A 23847-nucleotide genomic window follows, 5' to 3' on the forward strand; every position below is an offset into this window, starting at 1 on the left:
GCGATCCGGCGGCGCGTGACGTGGCGGGGGCGGGGCCTCAGCGGCCCCGGCGGCCGTGGCGGTCGAGCTACTGAGCATCCTGTCGGCGCTTGGCTGCCGCGAGGTAACGGGCCGCGGGCGGGCGCGCGGGGGAAGCGGGGCCGGGGTCGGGCGGGGGGCCGCGTCCTGAAGGCCGAACTCTCCGCGCCGCCGCCGCCGCCGCCGCCGCGTGCGGGATTCGGGCCCGCCAACCCCGGCGCGGGGCGGGCTGGCGGCACGTGAGAGTCGCTGCGGTGAGAGCGTGCCAAAGGGTGACGCTGTGCGTGTGAGAGGGACCGCGAGCCTGAGGGTGGCTCCAGGAGTGTGGAGGACCCTGAGTGTAAAGCTGAGCGTGTCAGAAAGACTGTGTGTGTGAGTGTGGGTGTGTGAGCGACCCCCCCCCGAGTCTGAGGGTGACTGTGAGTGTGCAAGAAAGACCCGGAGTGATCTTGCACACGGAGTGACGCCGAGAGGGTGTGAGATGATGCTGACAGCATGGGAGAGACCTTGGTGTGAAGGAGACTGTGCGTGCACGTGAGACACATGCAGACCCCCTAGACTAGTAGGAGACTGTGCGTGCGAAACCCACAGCCTGGGGGTGATTTCTCTGAGCGTGTGAGAGCTTGCGTGTGAGAGCTTGCGTGTGAGGGTGTCTCCAGGAGTGTGCGAGAGACCCTGGCGATAGAGGCCCTGAGTGTGGCACTGTGTGAGACGGTGAGAGGTGCTCCAGGGTGAGCGTGACGGGAAGAAAGCGAGCCTGTGCCGGGAGAAACTCTGAAAGTGAGAAAGACCGCGTGCAAGACTGCGGATGTCCTGCAGGGTCAGAGCTTGGGATGCTGCGAGATTGTCTAGGGCCGGGGGCTCCCGGGCTAGGGAACCGGTGCTCCTGCTATGATGGCTCCTCCTTCTGCCTCATGGCCTGTCACCTTGTTTGATCATCTCATGTTGTAAATGGAAGGAGATCTTTGTAAAACATTCTGAGAATTCTTCACTAAGCGCTAAGCAAACAGTGTGGGTACCACGTTGTGTAATGGTCGGTATAAATAGGAATCAATATTTAACAGATGTTTTTGAGTACCTCTTGTGTGCACCGGGCTATGGGCTTGGTGACACAGTTCAAAAGAATTCAATCTCTGCCCTTGATGGGGGAAAAAGCACCGCCAGCGAATCTAGCATCGTGTTAGCAGAATGCTCAGCCATCTGGTGCTTCGCTGAGATCTGCTCCCTGATTTGAAGATCTGGTGGGAGCAGACTTTTGAAAGCGTGTGAGAGCTTCCTGAGCTCATTTTCGTCCCTCTTTGCGTGCTGTGAAGGCCTTAGGAGGAAGCTGTCCAGGCCTCCTACTTTGCTAAGGTGCCATTGTGCGCTCATGGCTTTAGCTTCCCAACTTTGGTCTCAGACTGTCATTCGAGTTCTTGTATTTGATTTCCCTCCCCTGACGAGTATGTGGAAAACCACAAACCCCGTTTTTTCCCTATCTTCCTTCTCTCTCTGGCTGCGGACATATTTTTATTGCAGACCAGAAATAAATACCAGTTGGGTGACTTATCTCATTGGCACTTCTTGGTACAGGAAATTTCCTGACCTCTGTCTCGTGTGCTTCCTGCTGTAGTCTCCGGGATGTGGGTACGTTTCTACAAAAGTGACGCAAACAGTGCTCACAGGACCCGGGACTTGGGGAGCAGCAGCAGTCTGGTTACGCATGATTTGAGACCACGGGGCTAGTTCTCTGACCCATGTGTGGGCTGGTTGCTTCAGTTACACTCCACTGTGAGTGTGATGGAACTTCTCAGGCATGGAATGCTGCCCCTGCCAGGCATATAAAACATAAGTTTTACAAAGGGAGATATCCAGCTGCTTATTAGGTTTATTTTTTGATAAGCTGCCTCCTACTCTTTGTTGCGGAGGTTAAATGACCAAGACAGACAAGTGGAATTAGGCCTTGATGTGGAGACTTCATTTGCTTCTCCATACCTGACCCTTCAGAATGAGGCAGCTTATGGGAGTGTAATGTTTGTTTATTTCCCCATAGGTGAATATCGTTACTCTGATCTCTGTTAACTTTCTTGGATCTTTAAGATTTGTGAAGAATTTCAGTTATTTTTGCACGGCATGAACAGGATACTAGTAATGACAATGGCTCGTATATAATTAAAAATTATATAACACTATATTATATTAATTGTATATATATTAAATTATATCTTTTTTTAATGTTTTATTTATTTCTGAGCGAGAGAGAGAGGCAGTGTGAGCAGGGAAGAGTCAGAGAGAGAGGCAGACACAGAACCTGAAACAGGCTCCAGACCCTGAGCTGGCTGTCAGCACAGAGCCTGATGCGGGGCTTGAACCCACAAACCATGAGATCGTGACCTGAGCCAAAGTCAGACGCTCAACTGACTGAGCCACCCAGGCGCCCCAAATTATATCTTTTTCTAAAGAGTAATTGTGGTGGTTTATAAGTAAAGATACCTGCAATGAGGTTGTTAAAGAGGAATTGAAAACCAAAGTCATGGAAAAGAATAGATATCATGTACTGTTGAAAGTGAGGGTATCTATTCATTGTGATTGGGAACTGAATGTGATCTTGAGTTTCCTGTTTTCTTAGGTAAAAAGATAAATATATAATCGCATCACTTTTTTATTTTATAGGCATGTGTGTGTGTATATATATATGTATATATATAGTTAAGCAATAAGAAAATTAATGAATACTAATTGTGGAAAATATATAAAACTCAGAGACATGTAGAAAAGACAGTCCTTTATATTTTCACCAAGTTAAGATTTTGATACTTTTCTCAGCAGCATTTTCCCCCATAGTCATCAATTATAAAAGAGATTTTAAATCCAGCTTGTAAAGTATTCTTTGTAATTGAACTTTGAAAGATTCTTTTTTTCCCCCTGAAATTGCATGTGATAGTTTCATGGTTAAATTTTCATGAAGCAGTTTTAGTGGTCTGATGAATTCCTTTATTATCTGCTTAGAGGAGCTGGTAAAATAGGATGAAAGCCTGCTAGAAAACTGCATTGTGCCCTTACAGGCAGGGTTTAAGACTAGTTTTTCAAAACAGGAACATACAGAGTACACGGAATGGTTTAATGGAAATTGTCTGAGGTAGTGAGTTTAGAGACTGTGTGAGAGAGACTGAGAATCCGATATTGTCTGTGATCTTCACAAACTGATTTCTCATATCAGTTGGATAAAAACTGAAGACAGAAGATAGCCAGTTCAGAGAGGGTGATCTGGTAAGATTTTGTTGCACACTCTTTCCCCCAAATACCAGGCCACTTAGCTGGAGATAGTGGCTTAGTTATGAGCTCCTTGATTCTTATCCCGTTTCTGTGGGGATAGGCTCTCCCGCAGATACGGACTGCCCTTTTGAGAACGTATGTAGATACTGTGGCAACGAATTAAATGCACTTGAATTCAAAACCATTATTGTAGTCATAGTTGTTTTTTATTCGTTTTTTCTCCTTCATCCTCTGGTACCTACAGAACAAGTACTTTGACAAAATAAGAACCACTATCTCAGACTGAATTCTCTGCGTGAGCACTTCATTTAGTTCAGCCTTTTTTTGTTCGTTGTTCTGGCAAGCAGGGAGTAGGTGGCTCCAGGTGTCAGACTTTTAGTAGGGTTTGTTGTGTATTTTCTCTGCTAGCTATTTTCTGTCCTAGGTATTTATTTTTATTTTTTGCTGGGAAGAGATAGAGAGTTAGCGGGGGAGGGGTAGAGAGAGAGAGGGAGACAGAGAATCCCCAGCAGGCTCCTGGCTGTCAGTGCAGAGCCTGATGTGGGGCTCAAACTCACAAACTGCGAGACCATGACTTGAGCTGAAATCAAGAGTCAGACGCTTAACCGACTGAGCCACTCAGGTGTATATTTTTATTCAGTGATCACGGATTGAGTACCAAGCCTGTGCTAGGCCTTGTATTGGGAGCTGTTAAAACAGACAAGGAACTCACATAAGTAAATGCAATAGAATAAGATGGCTGCTGAGGCAGAAGTATGTACTAGAAACCGCATAGGCACAAGTAGATACGTGGAGAAGGATGGCAGCCAGGATGCTTGGGAAAAGGTGAGAGAGGGTGTTGGAAGCGGAGGGCTCAGTATGAACAAAAGTGTGTTTGTCTGATGGTCTGAAACTCTGGACGATTCCAGGTTCTGGAAACTGCAAGTAATTTAGTGCGATAGGACCTTGGGATAGGACCTTGGGTGGACGCTGGGGTTGGAGGTAGGGGTGGGGGTGGGGGGGTGTAGTGATAAGGACCTGATAAGGAGGTTGGAATTGGTCTTAAAGGCCTCAGGCAGCACCTGAGGGAGGATTTCTAACTGTGCTCTGATACCAACAGAGTAGATAGTAGGGTTGATATTCTCTGGTGAAACTTGAGGAGCCAAAGTAGTGTTTTTCCTGCTAGAAGACTGTCTCCTACCCCTATTCTGACCCCCTTCTCCTGGATGGAGGTAAATACTATTTCAGTTGCCAGTTTTTGTTTGTTTTTCTTAGAATTCACGTAATTACTTAGAAAAGAGCTATGTTGTTGGGACATTCCATTTTCAGGTCTTCTAGATCTTGCTAATTTTTTTAAAGTAGGCTCCACACGCAGTGTGGGACTTGAACTCATGACCCTGAGATTAAGAGTCGCATGCTCTACTGACTGAGTCAGCCAGCCCTGTGATGACTGAGAGAGGTGTTTTGAAGTCCAACTATAATTGCAGATTTGTGTATTTCTCTTTTTAGTATATATTGCTTTATGTATTTTGAAACATTGTTTTTGGAGGAAATATACATTTAGAATTGTCTTCTTGATGAATTGACTTCTTTATCCCTAGCAGTATTTCTTATTCTGAAGTTTATTTTATATAATGGTAATAAAGCTACTCTATCTTTCTTTTGATTGATTGTTTGCTTGGCTTATTTTTTCCTTTCGTTTTACCCATAATTTATTTATGTCTTTATATTAAAAGAAGGTTTCTTGTAGACTACCTGTTGGGTTTTGTATTTTCATCTAATCTTTCAGTGTTTGTTTTTTAATTGGTATGTTTAGATCATTTACATTTCATGTTATTATTGAGATGGTTGGATTAAAACCTTCCATCTTTGCTAATTGTCTTCTGTTTTCTATTCCATATGTCCTTTTTTCTGCTTTTTAAAAGATGTTTATTATTTAAGTATAGTTGATATGCAATGTTATGTTAGTTTCAGATGCACAACATAGGGATTCCACAAATCCATACATGCTCAGCATGATAAGTGTAGTTACCGTTTGTCACCATACACTGTTATTACAGTATTATTAACCGTATTCTCTATGCTGTACTCTTCATCTCTGTGTCTTATTTATTTTATTATTTTTAAGTTTATTTATTTTGAGAGAGAGGGCGAGCGTGTGTGTGCAAGCGAGTCGGAGAAGGACAGAGAGAGAGGGAGAGAGCGAATATCCCAAGCAGGCTCCACACTGTCAGTGCAGATCTTGTGAAATCATGACCTGAGCTGAAATCAAGAGTTGGGCGCTTAACTGACTAAGTCCCCAGATCCCCCTGGAAGTTTGTAGTCTTAATACCCTTCACTTGCTTTGCTTATCCCCTCACTTCCCTTCCCCTCTGGCAACCACCAGTTTGATTTCTGTAGTTATGAGTCCCTTTCTTTCTTGTTTTTTGTTATGTTTTTAACATAAGTATAATCATATGACATTTATTTTTCTCTGACCTATTTCACTTACTTTTGGTTTGCATATTTTTATGTTTTATTTTCACTGTTGGCTTGTTACTTATACTCCTTCTTTTAATCTTTTTAGTTTAGTTTTTTAAAAATATTTACCTTTTTTGAAAGAGAGAACACATGTGGGGGAGGAGTAGAGAGAGAGGAGAGAGAGAATCTCAAGCAGGTTCTGGTGCTGTCAAAGCAAAGCCTAAAACAGGCTTCGAACTCATGAACGGTGAGATTATGACCTGAGCTGGAATTCTGAGTCAGATGTTTACCAAACTGAGCCACCTGGGTGCCCCTTTAGTTTAGTTTAGTTTTTTTAAAGTAATGTTACATTGTTTCACATATGAGAACTTTATAACAATATAATTCCCACTTCTTCCTTCTGTCTTGTGCTGTCATTGTCATACATTTTACTTTCATCTTTGCTGTAAATCCACAATTCACTGCTAATGAAATTTTACTTGAGGCAATTATATACTACAGCAATTAAAAAATAGCTCCCCCCCAATCGTTTTTTTTTTTCAAAAAGTGTTTTTTTATATTTACCAGAGACCATTTTGATACTATCCTTGGGGGCTCTGTTCTGTTTTTTTCTTTTATTTTCCCATTTTCCTAGATCATTTCCTAGGTCTCTGCCCCTCCCCTGCTCTTATGGTTTTCATCTCTCTGCTGAAATTTCACTTGTTTCTGCATGCTGTCCAACTTTTCCATTAGAGCATTTAATGTATTAATCATAGTTATTTTATATTTTATTTATGTTTCGAGAGAGAGGGAGAGTGTGTGTGCACACGAGCAGGGGAGGGGCAGAGGGAGAGGGAAAGAGAATCTTTTATTTTAAGTTTATTTTTTTTTTATTTATTTCTGAGAGAGAGAGAGACAGCATGAGCAGGGGAGGGTCAAAGAGAGAGGGAGACACAGAATCCCAAGCAGGCTCCAGGCTCTGAGCTAGCTGCCAGCAAAGAGCCTGACATGGGGCTCAAACCCACGAACCATGAGATCATGACCTGAGCCGAAGCTGGACGTTAATAGACTGAGCCACCCAGGTGCCCCATTTTTTTTTTTTTTTGAGAGAGAGAAAAAGAGAGTACACACTTACAAGCGCATACAAGCAGGGGAGGGGCAGAGACCTAGGTGGGACTCCAGATCACAAACTGTTGAGATCATGACCCCAGCCAAGATCAAAAGTCAGAGGAAGTTGGATGTTTAACCGACTGCACACCTATGTGCCCCAAGGGAGAGAGAGAATCTTAAGCAGGCCCCATGCCCTGCACCGAGCCTGACAAGGGGCTCAGTCTCACGACTGATATATGACTAGAGCTGAAATCAAGAGTTAGATGCTTCAAAGACTGAGTCTTCCAGGGGCCCCAATAAACAGTTGTTTATTTATTTATTTTTCTAATTTAGCTCTCTTTTATTTATTTTTCAGGAGTAGAATTCAGTGATTCATCACTTATATGCAACACCTAGTGCTCATCGTAACAAGTGCCCTCCTAATACCCATCATCCATCTAGCCCATCTCCTACCCCCTTCCCTCCATTAGCCCTGAGTTGGGTTTGGGTTTTGTTGTGGTGGTGGTTACCTTAGGTGCACACATGGCTTTAAATTCCTCTGGTGTTTCCTTGGGTTTAGGATTGGTTTGCTGGAGGGAGGGGTTTTCTTCAATGTTTATGTTTCCCCCTCAGCTTTTGGTCTTTTTGTTATTGTTGCTGGGTGCTTGCATACCTGGTGGTGGGGAGTAGGGATCTCCGTTGTCTTGGTTCAGCCTCAGTCTTAGGCACGCCCTGTTTTTCTGGACCTGAGTGGCAGGCAGAGGGGAGGGGGGTGTGGATCTTTCTGGTGATCTTGCTCTTGCCCCAAAGGTAGGATACCTTTAATGGTCTGCATCAGAATTTCCTGCCTTACCCCCAGTAATAAAGGGTTGTTTTATTTTCCTTTCAACTCTGCCCCAGCTACTTTGGGAGTGGCAGAGCTTTGCCACCCTTTCCCCAGCAGTGAAAGATTTTTATTCTTTAGAGAGGGCACCAGGTGGACCTTTGTATTTTCCTGGAATAGCGATTGCTTCCCTTCTCCAGACTAGCGCTACAGAGGGGCTCTCTCAGGCCTCCTGCCTAGTATTTTTTATGAGCATCCAATCCACTGAGATCTGTGGAGAAAAAAACCTCTGAGTGTCTGTTAGTTAGTTAGTTGCTAACTAACACACACTAGACCATTATTATTGTTTTTTTTTTAAGTTTTACTTATTTATTTTGAGACAGAGGGAGAGAGAGAGAGAGAGAGAGGTAAAGGGACAGAGAAAGAGAGAGGGAGAGAGAGAATCCCAAGCAGGCTCAGCACTGTCAGTACAGGTAGGGCTTGAATTCCCAAACTGTGAGATCATGACCTGAGCCAAAATCCAGAGTCGGACACTTAAACTGACTGAGCCACCCAGGCGCCCCTAATCCATGATAGACCTTTATTTTTTTTTAAATTTTTAAAATGTTTTATTTATTTCTGAGAGAGAGAGAGAGAGAGACAGCATGAACAGTGGAGGGTCAAAGAGAGAGGGAGACACAGAATCTGAAACAGGCTCCAGAATCTGAGCTGTCAGCACAGATCCCGACACGGGGCTCGAACCCATGAACCGTGAGATCATGACCTGAACCGAAGTCAGACGCTTAACCGACTGAGCCACCCAGGTGCCCCAAGACCTTTAATAATTCATTAAAAATTGTACCTGAATTCTTCTTACGTGCCTGTATATTGGTCCCCTCATACAGATGCAGAGATGAGCCAGAGCTTACATCTCTCCATGGATATGCCTGTTTTTCCTTAAATTTCAGTCTGCTTGGTTGCCCTGTAACCTCAGCTCTCTGGTGTCTTTAAGACAAGTCACAGTTTTTGATGTGGGAAACAAAGCCAAGGAACTGTAGATAAAATTAAATATATAACCCACTGCCCATTGGCTGATACTTGAGATAGGCTGAGTATGACATTCTTTCAGGAACTCCTGACTGTCTGAATGTTAATACTTTGCTAGAGGGAAAAACACAATAGCTAGGCCCTCAAGATCCTGTATGTCTTTAGCATGTGAAAGTCTGGAAACTTCCCGGAAACTTTACCTTCCCAAGTATAAGATCCATTCCTCCTTACAAGCCCCGTGTGACTCTTTCTGTCCAAAGGTCCTGTCCCTGTACTTTAATGAAACTACCTATTTGTACAGAAGACATCTCAAGAATTCTTTCTTAGCCCTCAGCTCCAAACCCCAGCACTCCAAACCATATCAGTTATGTAGATTGTTTGGCTTTTTCTTGTCATTGGAGGGGGAGTGATGCTTTCCCCAGCTTTCTACCTCATAAATGGAAGTTGGAAGTCAAGGTAATTCCATTTTATACTAATTTTATTTTCCAGTGAAACGAGTGTACCTCTCTTTTTCTTTCTCTATGATAATGTGATTAAAAATGTATTTGGTCTTCATCCACTGTTTCTAGACACAGTTCCTATAATTTCCTATATAAGAGCCATCGGGGCATTTTTTGTTATGCTACTTGTGTTTGTTCTCAATTCCTGAATTAGCTCAAGGGCAATAAAAGTGGAATAGATGTCTTTTGTTATTTATACAATCCCCTTTCACCCATACCTCTGAGTTTATGTTAATGAAGTGATTTTTGGAAAACATCTTGGTCTCCTAAGGATGGAGGTTTGTTGCTAGAGGAGCCAGCCCTGTGATTAGGAGATTGGTACCTTCGGTGTAGTCTGACCTCTGGGGAGGGGCGAGGGGCTGGAGATTGAGCCAATCTCTAATGACCAGTGATTTTATCAGTTATGCCTTTGTAATGAAGCCTCCATAAAAATACCAACAGGAGAGTGTTTGGAGAGCTTCCTGGCTGGTGAACAGGTAGAGGTGTGGGGTGAGTGGCTGGCCCAGAGAGAGCATGGAGAGTCCACACCCCTTCCCATGTACCTTACCCTAAGCATCTTTTCCATCTGGCTGTTCCTGAGTTATATCCTTTTCTTCTTCCTTTTTTTTTTTTTTTAAATTTAAGTTTATTTTTGAGGGGGAGAGAGAGAACATGAGTGGGGAAGGAGCAGAGAGAGAGGGAGATGCAGAATCTGAAGCAGGCTCCAGGCTCTGAAATGTCAGCAGAGAGCCCTAGAGCCCTATGCAGGGTTGGGACTCACAAGCTGTGAGGTCATGACCTGAGCTGAAGTCGAGCCGCTTAGCTGCTTAACCGACAGCCATTCAGATGCCCCCCTGAATTATATCCTTTTATAATAAACTGGTAATCTAGCAAGTAAACTCTTTTCTGTGAGCCATGCGAGCAAATTAATTGAACCCGAGGAGGGGGCAGAGGGACCCTCCAGTTTATAGCCAGGCAGTTGGAAGTCCTGGTAACAACCCAGACCTGCATTTGGCACCGGAAGAGGGGAAGTTTTGTGGGACTGAGCTCTTAACCTGTGAGATCTCCAGGTAGGTCCAGGATTGAGTTAAGTGTTGCAAAATTGCTTGACGTGTAGAAAACCATACATCTGAAGTTCAAAAAAGTATATGTGAGAGCAGCCTCTTGTCCCCGGCTAGCTAGGGTCTGATGAAATAGGAGAGATGCTGGAATGGTCACTGGGACCAGGGACCAGATTTCTCTGCTTGCCTCTGGGTTGAGTTGGGTGGAAAAAGGCAATCTAGATCTCTCTGCACCTGACTTATGTGAGAATATAGGCTCCTCTGCTATTTCCAAGTTTATGTTCATAGTTGCTTTGGCTCACCTGATAGACACGTGAGAACAAGTATGTTGCCACGTGTCTGTGCCTGCATGGGGAAGCCTGCCTGGCCTGGTGCCAGGAGTGAAAGGAAGCAAGGTGCTGCCTTAAAGCCAGTTCTTATCTAAGCAGAGGTAGGCTGCCTCCGCTCTGGGAGTGAGAGAAGTCTTGATAGTGCCCCAGAGGAGCTTTATCACTTGGTCTCCAATCCAGACTCTGGAAGGGGACTGGAACGGGTAAGGCAGGAGTTTTGGATGGAGCTGTGGAGACTGGAGTTTTTCCTGAGAACTACTTACTCTTGAGTGGCTGTGGTTCCCTTACTCTGAGCTCCATGAGGTAAGGTTCTGGCATCTTCATCTTTGTTGAGTAGATGAGAGGCTTCTGGGAAGATGATGTACTGATCTCTTTCTTACCCCTGGAAAATTATGACCTTAAAAGACTGACCTTAAAAGACTGACTCCTGGGTGGGAATCAAATGGCTTACAGGATTCCTTTTTCCAGAACATGAGGTAGGAATAAATAGGTGATCTAAATTCGTGATTCCCTCAATCCCACAGGAATTGCAGGAGGGAGAAGGCCATACTAAGTGCAAGATCAGGAAGGTTCTTGTCTTCCTCTGACAGATTCTGCGTTCTTCATATGAAGATTGGTGTGAAATCTAACCTCCTTGAGGTTTCTGGACTGGCCCAACTCTAAACCAAAAGTAGTAGTAGTGTCTGTGAGTGCCACCTCCCTACAGGAGGCTTCCTAGTGTCAGTTCTGTGGGTAAGAAAAGCCATGGAGCTCTGACGGGGTGCCCAAATTCCTGGGTCCTATTTTCGGAGACTCTCTTTGCAACCCCACATGGTAGTGAGGCCCATGGTAAAAAGGAAAACAAATTAACTGATAGCAGTTGAGCCCCAGGTTAGGGTGTTCTCTGTATGTTCTTTCTCCATCTGGTCTTGTTACCTCTTTTTTTCTGGGCACTTTGGAAGAAGAGCTGTGTCGAATGGGCAAGCAGCAATGAGGGAAGTAAGGAAGTTGTGGACTTACAACACACAGGCGTGTATTTTCGTGAAGATTGTCCCCTTGGTCTAGTCTTTGTAATGGCCCTGGTCTTAACATCTTCCTAGTCCTTCCCACCGCCCTCTCATATTCTTTCATATTTTTTTGCTGGGCTGAGAGTAGCTACAGACTTCTCTGCATGTGGCTGGAAGTTCTGTTTATGTTTGGATGGAGGTGAGTGGGTGTGGGCAGTGAGAGACCGATTAGGCTGGCTAGGACTGTGAACTTGGTACTGGGAGTCTGGTGTCTGCAGGGCATGTTTGCAGGTGGTTGTTGTTGTTGTTATTTGTTTTTATTTTTTAAATTTATTTATTTATTTTGAGAGAGAAAGAGAGAGAATCCCAGGCAGGCTCTGCACTGTTAGTGTAGAGTTTGAGAGCCCAGTGTGGGGCTTGAACTGACAAGCTGTGGATCATGACCTGAGCCAAAATCAAGAGTTGGACGCTTAACCGACTCCCTGGTGTGTAGGTTTTAAACTGACCAGCCTGGGCTCCGTAGCTCAGGGGTTAGAGCCTGGTCTCGTAAACTGACCAGACTAAAACCTACACCTCAGGGAGAATCCGTGTTATGGCTAAACCTAATGGCAACCTAATGCCTGGGTGTTAGGCCAGGTACCTCTTGTTGGAAGTTGCCATCGGCTGGACCCTATCATGGTTATCTTTCTTGGGAGCACTAGATGTCTGCCTACCTCCATTTATTTCCCTGTGTCCTGTGGTGGAAACTGATACAAGCTCATTGTATTTAGATCTGTATGCGAGGCATGTCATTCCTACATAAGAAGTTGGCTTTGTAGGTCTCTAACCCAGAGACTCATCAGCTCCTGCCCTAGACTAACACACTTTTTTTCTTTGCCAGGCCACAGGAAACACACGTGTGAAGGAGACATTTGCCATGGAAGCCAGGGAGCTGGAGAGCCCCACGCCAACCTACCGTCTCATTCCTGAGGCCAGCCAGCCCAGGGAGAAAGATGTCAGCATGCAACCTCAACAGACTGCAGAAACTATGCAGCTGAAAAAGGAGATCTCTTTGTTAAACGGGGTCAGCCTGGTGGTGGGCAACATGATTGGCTCAGGAATCTTTGTCTCACCCAAGGGTGTGCTGGTATACACTGCCTCCTATGGGTTGTCACTAGTCATATGGGCCATTGGTGGGCTTTTCTCTGTTGTTGGAGCCCTTTGCTATGCGGAGCTGGGGACTACCATCACCAAGTCTGGGGCCAGCTATGCTTATATTCTAGAAGCTTTTGGGAGCTTCATTGCCTTCATCCGCCTGTGGGCCTCCTTGCTAATTGTTGAGCCCACCAGTCAGGCCATCATTGCCATCACCTTCGCCAACTACATCATCCAGCCCTCGTTCCCCACCTGTGATCCCCCGTACCTGGCCTGCCGTCTCCTCGCTGCTGCTTGCATATGTAAGTCTGGGGTTTAGTGGGAGAGTGTGTTTGAGGATGTGGGTTCCTTTAATAATATTAATGGTACTTCATATTTGAACAGCATATTTTGCTTTTTGGGAGGAAGAGACGCATCTTACCTTTTGAAGAAATAATTCACCAAAGCCTTTAACCCTGAGAGATAAGTAAGGGTAAGGGACCAAGATGAGAGAAATTTGAGTCTGTTTGTGGCTTTTGGTGCCTCACATTCCTTTGACTCTTGACTGTTACAGAGTTCTGTGCCATAGTCTTTGTGACAGGTTGGTGCATGTCTTATTTTTGTCTTGTCAGATGTTTTGATTGGAGTCAATAGCACTACTTGTGGCTTAACCCAGAAAAATCCCTCAGTGCTGAGGACCTTATTTTGCTTTTCAGAAACAAATTATGTTGCTTCCCAGCTTTTTATCTTAATCCAGTTAAAAAAAGAAAAGAAAGCAAACCAGTTTAGATGCTGAGAAAAGAGCTTCTCTATATTGGGGGAGGGGGCGGGGGTCCCAAGGTGTTATCCGTCAGGCCTACAGGACCACTGCTCCCTGCCACTTCCACTCTTTGCAGCCCATTCTAAGCAGCAGGCACCACACCAAAATGGCTTTTCCCATTGGTGTTTCAGATTTCTTTACACTGACTTTGTAAACAAGCTCTGCTTGTGGCCAGTGACAGGAAAGTGGCTTCTATCCCATATTTGGGTTTCTGAGTACAGAACTTGAGAGATCCCAGTTGATCCCTCTTTATTTTCCTTTTTCTCTCACGAGGTGGTAAAGAGGGATTCTCTGTGAAGTCACTGAAAAGGAAAGAAGATTGCTGTGAATTTACGCAGTCTTGTAGAGCTAGTGTTTTAACTGAGAAGTAGCCCAGAATTCCCTGTGTTCCTTAGGCACTGTGCTGCCAGAAGCACTTAATTATACTCTGTCCTTTCCATATCTCTGCTTGCAAAAGCTTTGGCAGTATGTGTAGTTTATCCACAGTGTTAAAAATAGACCGAGAGTACCTTGGAGTTAGCAATAAAGGATCGTACTGTACACTGTGCCTCCTGACTTTAAGGAATTTGTTAGAGACAAATGTTAAAGGGAACCACTCCACATAGAGCCCCAGGAAGAGGGAGAGTGGGTAGTCAGCTATATTGTATGTCTGGTAGGATCTGGCCAGAGGAACTCTGCCGGACTGTGTTGTCTAGAAAAAGAATAATTTTCTGGGGCACCTGGATGGCTCAGTCAGTTAAGCATCTGACTTCAGGTCAGGTCATGATCTCACATCAGGCATCAGGCCGAGAGAGCCTGCTTCAGGTCCTCTCTCCCTCCTACCCTCTCTGTGCCCCGTCCCTGCTCACAGTCTCTCTCAAAAATAAACATTAAAAAAAGACGAAGAGGGGCGCCTGGGTGGCTTAGTCGGTTAAGCGTCCGACTTTCGCTTAGGTCATGATCTCGCGGTTTGTGGGTTCGAGCCCCGCGTCGGGCTCTGTGCTGACTGCCAGCTCAGAGCCTGGAGCCTGTTTCAGTCTGTGACTCCCTCTTTCTCTGACCCTCCCCTGCTCATGCTGTCTCTCTCTCTCTCTCTCTCCTAGAAATAAATAAAACACTTAAAAAAAAAAAAAAGACGAAGAATTTTCTGATTATAAAATGTGTTAGGGGGCACCAGGTGGCTCAGTCGGTTAAGCGTCCGACTTCGGCTCAGGTCATGACCTCGCAATCTGTGAGTTGGAGCTCCGCGTCGGGCTCTGTGCTAACAGCTCAGAGACGGAAGCCTGCTTTCGATTCTGTGTCTCCCTCTCTCTGCCCCGCCCCCACTCACGCTCTGTCTCTCTCTGTCTCTCAAAAGTGAATAAACATTAAAAAAATTTTGGGGGCGCCTGGGTGGCTCAGTCTGTTAAGCGTTCGACTTCGGCTCAGGTCATGATCTCACACTTTGTGGGTTCGAGTCCCACGTTGGGCTCTGTGCTGACAGCTAGCTCAGAGCCTGAAGCCTGTTTCAGATCCTGTGTCTCCCTCTATCTCTGACCCTCCCCTGCTCATGCTGTCTCTCTCTCTCTCTCTCAGAAATAAATAAAACATTAAAAAAAATTTTTTTTTAATTTTTTAAAAAAATAAATAAAATGTGTTAAGGGTGGCTAGGTGGCTCAGTTGGTTAACTCTCTGGCTCTTGATTTTGTCTCAGGTCATGATCTCATGAGTTTGTGAGATTGAGCCCCTCATTGGGCTTTGCACTGACAGCGTGGAGCCCACTTGGGATCCTCTCTCCCTCTCTCTCTGCACCTCCCCCTCTCTCAAAATAAATAAACATCAAAAAATAAAATAAAATAAAATGTATTCATTAAAGAGAAAATTGCAAATCACCCATAATCTACCACCAGAAGATGAGCACTTTTAATAATTAAATCATGTCCTCTTTTCTTTCTTTTTTTTTTTTTTTTAATTTTTTTTTTAATTTTTTTTTTTTTTCTAGGAGAGAGAGACAGCGTGAGCAGGGGAGGGTCAGAGAGAGAGGGAGTCACAGACTGAAACAGGCTCCAGGCTCTGAGCTGGCAGTCAGCACAGAGCCAGACGCGGGGCTCGAACCCACGAACCGCGAGATCATGACCTAAGCGAAAGTCGGACGCTTAACCGACTAAGCCACCCAGGCGCCCCTCTTTTCTTTCTTTTATAGAATTGGTATCATACTTGCATATAACTTTATATTCTGCATTTTAAATTTAGCATACCATGTTTTTTTTTGTCTTGTGAAATGTTCTTCAAAAGAAACATTTTAAAAGTAGTATGTCTTTATTATTATTATTATTATTAAAAGGTAATATGTAGATGTTATAAGCCCTTCGAAAATGCAAAGAAAAATCACCTATAATTTTAACTCCCAGAGAACAATTGCTACTATTTATGTGAAATACTTTCTACTATTTTTTTTTTCTGTGCTTATCTAATTTTTTACAAGTACTCTTGAGATCATACTCTTTGTGATTTGTATAATACTTTAAAATTTTTAGTATTTAGTCCCTTTCATGAGATATTCTTTAAAAACATGGTTTAGGGGCTCCTTGGTGGCTCAGTCGGTTAAGCCTCTGACTTCGGCTCAGGTCATGATCTCACAGTTCATGGGTTTGAGCCCTGCGTCGGGCTATGTGCTGACAGCTAGCTCAGAGCCTGGAGCCTGTTTCAGATTCTGTTGTCTCCCTGTCTCTCTGACCCTCCCCTGCTCACGCTATATCTGTCTCTCTCTCAAAAATAAATAAAACATTAAAAAATTTTTTAAAAACATGGTTTAGGAACCATAAGTAGTTTCCTGGCAGTGTGATATAGTGGTTAAGATCATAGGCTCCCATGCCAGACTGGGATTGATTCCAGCTTTACCAGCTGTTTTTCCAGCTGTTAACCCTGGAGTAGTTAGTTAATTGTTGCCTTGGTCCTCGCATTTGTAAAATGGAAATATCAATTGTACCTACAGAAAAGACGGTTGTGGGGAGTAAATGAATCAATACATGTATAGTACTTCTCTGTATCTGGCATATAGTAAGTGTTCTGTAATATCATTATAAATAATACTGCTGTGGGAATCTTTGTATATACAGTTTCAGAGTTTCTGCATCATTTTTTAGGGTAGAATTACACAAGAGAAATACTTGGGTCTATCTAAAGAAATAAACTGTTTTAAGATTCTTCATGTGTTACCCAATTTTCTTCTAGGAGGTTTTGTGAGTTTCTGCTCTTTCCTAACCAATTGAGAGTGCCTGTGCATTGGTGTTGTGATGGCCTTAGGGTGAATTCCAAGAATAACTAAGTCAAAGGACACCTCTATATATAATTTTTCATGTACAAAAGATTTTTATTTGCTAAATCTTTTTCACTTTATGATTTTCCCCAATGTTTTTGTGCTTAGGAAGCCCAGCCCCAACCCAAGAACTGCTCTTTTGATTGGAGAAGAGACCTCATCTCTTAGAAGTACATCCATGGCATCTGTAGCTGCTTTTATTCAAGTGTACTTTTACCCAGATTACTCAGGATCAGAATTCCTTCAAGCCCCTATCCTAGAAGCTCAGGCTTTTCCACAATGCATGCCTGTAGGCAGGAACTTGTCAGAGATGGGCCTAAGACATAAAACCATGTCACATCCTGACAGGACTTTGGAGTTCAGTTTGCTCCTCTTCTTGGAACCTAGGGTGTAGAATCAGGCTGATGCATCATCTAACAAAGCTGGAATTTGCTGAAGGGAGTCTCTTTGGGCAGGGGTGGCAGTGAGAACAGCATGGTCTTAAGAGACAAAAATTTGGAAGAAACCAATTAGATCATAATTATGGGTGAAAACCCCAAAAGTCTGCACTTGCCACCATGGTGAAATTTAGGTGAGGTAGGAGAATTAAGTTAGTCTGAAAGTGAGATATCAGAAGGGCCCAGGTTGTTGTTTGGGAGACCGTCTACAGAAATTAAAACCATGCCAAGCTAGACAATTAAAGTTCCATTCTAAAAGAAAAGGCCCAGATAGTCTCCATCTAACCACTCCAGGTCAGAGCTGTAAGCTCATGCCCTATGGGTCAGACTTGACCCACAGATATATTTGTTTGGCCTAGTGTTGTAAGCAATTTTGAATTGCCAATATTTGAAAATCAGGACTGGACCTTTCTGTTGAAAACTCAAAAGTTCTGGCAGCCTTGGACCCACATTCCTTACTGACACAATCAGCTGCCTTTGAGTAGTGGTTGCTCCCTTTTATTTTTTTATTTTTTAATTTTTTAAATGTTTTTTATTTATTTCTAGGAGAGAGAGAGACAGCATGAACAGGGGAGGGTCAGAGAGAGAGGGAGACACAGACTCTGAAATAGGCTCCAGGCTCCGAGCTGGCAGTCAGCACAGAGCCCGACGCGGGGCTCGAACTCACGAACCGCGAGATCATGACCCAAGCGAAAGTCGGAAGCTTAACCGACTAAGCCACCCAGGCGCCCCGGTTGCTCCCTTTTAAAGGAGCACACAATCTTTAGTCCGCTACAGCCCTCCACTCCCTCTTGTTTTATACCCACACATTCTTACCATTGCTTACTTGTATTACCTACTTGGCCCTTGAAGGTGTTACTGTTTCAGATCCTGGCTTTCCAGCAGCTCCCTACCCTATTCCCAGGTTACACTGGCAGAGAGAGAGATCCTAGCAACTCTTTTTTTTTTTTTTTTTTAATTTCATGCTATCTTAGCTACTTATTATCCTAGGCCAGTGGTTCTCAACGGGAGGCGGGTTTGTCCCCCAGGAGGCATTTGGCAAAGTCTGGAGAGATTTTTGGTTGTCACCCCCGCTGGGAAGGGGTGCTACTGGCATCTAGTGGGTGGAAGCCAGAGAAGCATCTTATAAAGTACAAGACAGCCTCGCACAATTATGCCTTATCTCGCCCCAAATGTCAGTAGTGCTGAGGTTGAGAAACTGTGTCCTAAAGGTGCATTCTACTCGTATCTGTGCTGGGAGCTTGGACTTGTCTGTGGTGGGTGGGGCCTCAGGCTGCCAACTGGACTCAGTATGCTGAGAGGTGCTTATGAGACTGTAGAGGAAAATGACAGTTCTTGAAGTCCATCGGTCCTTTCTCTGGCCAGGTGACCAGCAGTATTCTTGGTAACTCAGGTGCCCAGGAGTACTTGATTTGATTGTAGAAGGGCCATGTCTGACTCTTGATTTTGGCTCAGGTCATGATCTCATGGTTTATGAGTTCGAGCCCTGTGTTGGGATCTTTTGCTTACAGCCTGGAGCCTGCTTGGGATTCTCTCTCTCTCCCTCTCTCTCTTTGCTCCCTCCAGCTTGTGCATGAGCACACACACACATTCTTTCTCAGAATAAACAAACTATAAACAAACAAGGGGGTTTCTCAAAAAGGCGTATACCTGACATATTCATATGCATCCTCCAGATTTCAGTATTTCCATTTGGAAGGGTATACTTCTCCTGGACTGTTGTAGAACATTGTTCTCCTAAAATATCTGTAGATGGTCTCTCCCCTGCTTTTTTCCTTCTTCTGCCTTGTTGCTGTTGTTGAGGATTGTGCTCCTCTGTCCTTGAGTGCCCCTCCGTAACACCCAGCTTGTTTGTGGGAGGAATTGGAAGCGTTCCTTCCTCTCCCTGTTGCTGTGGGAGAGGGGAGCTGCGACTATCAGCATAACTGGGACTATAGCTGCGGATTGCCAAATCACCTTCTCATCAGAAAGAGAATATGAGAGCCACATCCTGTCGTAGGGCACATGTATTATCCAGGATTAATTTCTGTTTCAAACAACTGAAAACCCAAAGCAGCATGGCTCAAATATATTGAAGTTTATTCCTCTCACAGCAATGTGGGGCTGGTAGGATGACTTCATAATTTTTCAGGGGGCCAGGTTCCTTCCTTCTCACCTTCCTGCTCTTTTATCCTCAGCATGTGACTTCTATCCAGCTTGTGTTCCAAGGTGGCAACTCAGGCTCTAGCTGTCAAGTCTGCTGATAGGGAGAACAAAGAAAGGCATGTGCTGCCCTTCAAAGAGACTTCCTGAGGTCTTAGTTATCTGAATGTTTGCTTACATCCTTGGGACAAGAGCTTAGTTACTTGGCCATACCTGCCTGCGGAGAGGGGTCAGGAAATGTCAGCCTTATTTTGGGCAGCCATGACTCCCGCTAAAATTTCTATCACTGAGGAAGAAATGGAAGAACAGATATTAAGAGATAACTAGCAGTTTTTGCCACAAAGAGACTTTAGGGATTTGTTTCTGCTTTGGGGTTGGGTATGGATCTGCTACAAGCTCCTAGAGATTGAACACGCTCACATGGACCCCACACTTATCAGCGTAGGCTTTCCAGCCAGGAAATGAGATCGGAGAAGAGGGAAGGCTTAGTCAGGTGTTGTAATTGTGCAGCTGCATCTGAGCACCTGGCCTCCAGGCCCAGCTTTGTGCTTGAGCCCTGACAGAATCTATGGTGCTAGATGGGGATGGGAGTTTGGGGAGGCGTGGAGGGGTGGAGATCAGATGGTGAAATGTTTCTTAATTAGAATCAAGAAAACATTAAGGGGACTTGGCTTCCACATGGTAGACTGTTCTTGAAGCTCCCTGTTCTCTGGCAGGGCTGAGAGAACGGTGAAGCAAGTAAGTTTCCTGGGGCCAACATTTAAGGATACACTCACTCTGGGGGCACCTGGGTGGCTTTGTCAGTTAAGAGTCCGACTCTTGGTTTCGGCTTGGGTCATGATCTTGCAATTGGGGAGTTTGAGCTCCACATTGGGCTCCGTGCTGATGATGCAGAGCCTGCTCAGGATTCTCTCTCTCTCTCTCTCTGCCCCTCCCCTGCTCATGCTCTTTCCCCCTCTTTCAAAAATAAATACATAAACTTAAAAAAAAAAAAAGGATGCACTCACTCTGAGGTTCTCCAGGTGGCCCTGAAAGTGAGCACCTCCTTGAATTTTGTGCCCCAGGCACCCTCCTCACCTCATTCTACTTCTGGCCTTGCTCCCTGGCTGCACATTGTTTTAGAGTAAGTATTTTAATTTTTTACCAAGGAAGAAGCATTTGTGCATGGTAAACAAATCAGAGTATAAAGCAGTATACAATGGGAAAAGTGTCTCTCGCTCACCAGAGCTTCATTCTCCTTCCCCAGAGGCAACCACTGTGACGAGGCTCTTTTATATCTTCCCAGCTGTCATTCAGAAGGGGCTCTCAGGGCTTGAGGAGCTGCCTTTCACTTATTGGTCACTGAATTGCCATTGTGTGCAATATTTACTTCTGTGCAGAGAGGATCAAGCCAGAGGGGAATCTGTAGCAGGATGGAGGCAAGGAGAAGGAACAGGAGTGAAAGGGAGAGCCTGTCAGTGGGGCTGAGGAGTATGTCTTCTGTGTATTTCTGTGTAGTTTTGCATCTTTCTCTGTTAGTGTTTTTCTCACAAGCTGCACGCCCTCTCACTTCTGCTGCTTTTCGTAGTCCTGCTTCCTTCCGCTTCTTTTTTGTGGTTTTTGCTCCTCTGTTATTACAAGGGCCTGTATGTACCTTTGACTTGTTGTGTCTCCCAACTATGCTACTGTTAGATAGATTCCTTCTCGCTACCCCACTCTGTGTTACTGGGAAAGACAATTGAATAGGCTCAGTTTGAGTGATCAGCTCTGATAGGTGAGGGGGAGCAATTCCCAAGAAGGGGCCTGACAGGTACCTCAAAATATGCTTACTGTATTGGATAGAGGTCTGTGGATTACTGGTGGCTATTAACTAGGTAATCCTTATGCTGGCTGATCTAGGCTTAACCCCACACAGAGAACTTTGATTAGCAGGGCAGGTCCCTGGGAAGACCTGCAGCAGCATGCATTCCTTTGGCCTTCCCTCCCCTTTGACCATCAGCTCCCCCCATCCCCCATATGACTAACTAGTGAGCACCTGTATCATTTGCTAGAGTACTGAGGGAAAGCTCTTTAAGTGCTATGGAGGCTATTTAGCCACCATGTTTATTTCCACAGACTCTAGGCTCTTCTCACATGTGTGTAGAGAAATGTCAACTTTCTGACAATTGCCTCACTCCAGGGAATTGGTGATTAAGTGAAAGTCATCACCGGGGCGCCTGGGTGGCTCAGTCGGTTAAGCGTCCGACTTTCGCTTAGGTCATGATCTCGCGGTTCGTGGGTTCGAGCCCCGCGTCGGGCTCTGTGCTGGCTGCCAGCTCAGAGCCTGGAGCCTGTTTCACTCTGTGACTCCCTCTCTCTCTGACCTTCCCCTGCTCACGCTGTCTCTCTCTCTCCTAGAAATAAATAAAACATTAAAAAAATTTTTTTAATAAAAAAAAAAGAAAGTCATCACCATCTTTTTTTTTTTAATGTTTATTTATTTTGAGGGAGAGAGAGAGAGCACATGTGTGAGTGGGGGAGGGAAGAGAAAGAGAATTCAAGTATGGTCCACACTGTCAGTGGGGAGGCTGACATGGGGCTTGAACTGACGAACTGCAAGACCATGACCTGAGCCAAAATCAAGAATCGAATGCTCAACTGACTGAGCCATCCAGGCACTCCAAAAGTCATCACCATCTTGATTCCAACCAGAGTTCATCAGTTCCCCTCTTTGCTTAGCAATAAGCTTAAGAAAACAATATGCTTTTGTTTCCCCCTAATAGTTTGTGGTCTCCTTGGGGAAGCACCACACCCATGCCCAAGGGGGAGACCTTCTTGAGATAGATGTCCATATGACCATAGCATGAGTTACTAAGCTGTGCTATGAAATGGGAATGCCATAGGGTTCAGGGAGAGAGCTCAGTGAGGGGCTGGCTGGCATATTTGGGGGAGGTTTTACAGAGGAAGTGGGGACTGAGCTAGACCTTGAAAGTGGGAGTTGTCGGCTGTGGCAGGAGGAGGAAGAAAGGACTTTCTTTTAAATGTTTATATGGCACCAGTAAGAAGAGAGTCTAGGTGAAGAAGAGAGTGCAAAATGGGTAGGAATAGGTAGAGGCCACCTGGGGGATGAACCCAAATGATTTTGTAATAATATCTGAGGTTCACATAAAAGTTCTGTTTTTGGAGGCTTAGGGCGGTAGTTAGCAGTGTCATGGTGGAGCCTCTTGTATTCTGTTCTTGTGTCCTCCTGGTGGGTCAGAGGAGTCCCTGTTTCGCAAGGGTAAGGTTCTGGGACACTCAGCACAGGGCCCAGATGTTACTGATGTCCAAAAAAAGTGGGAACTTAAAGCCAGCAGTGCAGACAGGAGCCTAGAGAATTGGGCAAACGGTTCTCCATGGGCCTCACTGAGAATCAGGAGGTTTGCATAGAAATGGAGGGGGTGAATGAGGAGGGGGCCTTGTAAGCTTAGGAATGGCGGTAGCCTTCTATAAAATAGGAATAGATAAAGTTAGCCTTATCTATAGGGATAGGGACACCTATATTTTAGGGTTGTGAGAATTAATCGAGAGGATGCACGTGGAATTATCAGGTACATACAGGCTTTTAAATATATATACTTACATGCAAAACATTGTCTCTCTAATTCCTAGGTGACCTGCCACTTGTATTAAATTCACCTCATTTATTGATGGACAGCTCTTGTCCCCATTCTCTAATGTAGCCATGGAAGTGTTTTGTGCCTTGGGTGGTTTGGAACCTTGGGAGTCTGCATGGGGAAGAGTGGGTGAAGTCCATTATTCCTGGGCCTGGGGGCAATTTCCAAAAAATGATTCAAAAAAGAATTCATGAATATGTGTTAATGTGTGCCTTCGTATCTTAACTTGTCAACAGGGATGGACAGATGGTGGATGGCCCTCTATTTGCCTGTTCTTGTGGTTCTGAATAGATCATTGGCCCCTTTGGTTTTAGTCAGGGCAGAAGTGATGCTCTCTAAGGAGAGGTTAGATCTGTGCCCTCAGCTCAAGCATGCCAGTGATTTTTCTGTTTTTCCTTCTAGGTCTGCTGACATTTGTCAACTGTGCCTATGTCAAATGGGGCACACGTGTGCAGGACACATTCACTTATGCCAAAGTCCTAGCGCTCATTGCCGTCATTGTCATGGGCCTTGTTAAACTGTGCCAGGGTAAGATGGGCCTGGGGTGGGAAGGAGGGTGAATGACTCTGGGAATTTGCGTGGGTTTCCTGAGGAGGACATGAGGAATCTTGGCTTAACTGGTCAGCTTGTTCTGTGTATGTCCTAGACGGTCAGTGAGAGTATGACATCTGTTCCTGGGCTTCTTGGACCAGGCTGGCTTGGCCAACTGAACATGAGTCAGTCCCTCCCTCAGGACTGTTTTCTCTTTGTGGAGGCCGGGAACATTGCAAGAAGGCAGCTGAGAGACTAGGTCATGTGTAATTGGGTCATAAATGTAACTGATGGGGATAGAGTGACCCCTGCTGAGGCCCTGTTTTTGGTCTGTGACTGCCAGGCAGCAAGTAGGAAGACTTGGCCCTCCTTGAGAGGAGTGGGAAGGTGTGCGTGGAGGGTAGATGGAGTATAGAAATGAGTGGTTGT

At 44.9% G+C, this 23847-nt stretch overlaps 1 protein-coding gene across 2 annotated transcripts in view; it reads left to right on the forward strand.

Moving 5' to 3' along the window:
- The first annotated feature begins 53 nt into the window (after positions 1-53).
- SLC7A6 (solute carrier family 7 member 6) overlaps positions 54-23847 on the forward strand; it is a 35841-nt gene continuing 12047 nt past the window's right edge. Inside the window, exons 1-3 of one of the 2 annotated variants that reach the window (XM_039222401.1) lie at positions 54-103; positions 12365-12920; positions 23290-23415. In XM_039222401.1, coding sequence (XP_039078332.1) covers positions 12401-12920; positions 23290-23415 — 646 coding nt within the window. In that variant the 5' untranslated portion in view covers positions 54-103; positions 12365-12400. Of the gene's footprint in view, positions 104-10577; positions 10802-12364; positions 12921-23289; positions 23416-23847 lie in introns of those variants that run through there. The other variant, XM_039222394.1, reaches the window with a different exon arrangement.

This window comes from Hyaena hyaena, unplaced genomic scaffold (genome assembly GCF_003009895.1).
Source record: "Hyaena hyaena isolate Hyena2069 unplaced genomic scaffold, ASM300989v1 scaffold_18, whole genome shotgun sequence".
Classification (NCBI taxonomy): domain Eukaryota; kingdom Metazoa; phylum Chordata; class Mammalia; order Carnivora; family Hyaenidae; genus Hyaena; species Hyaena hyaena.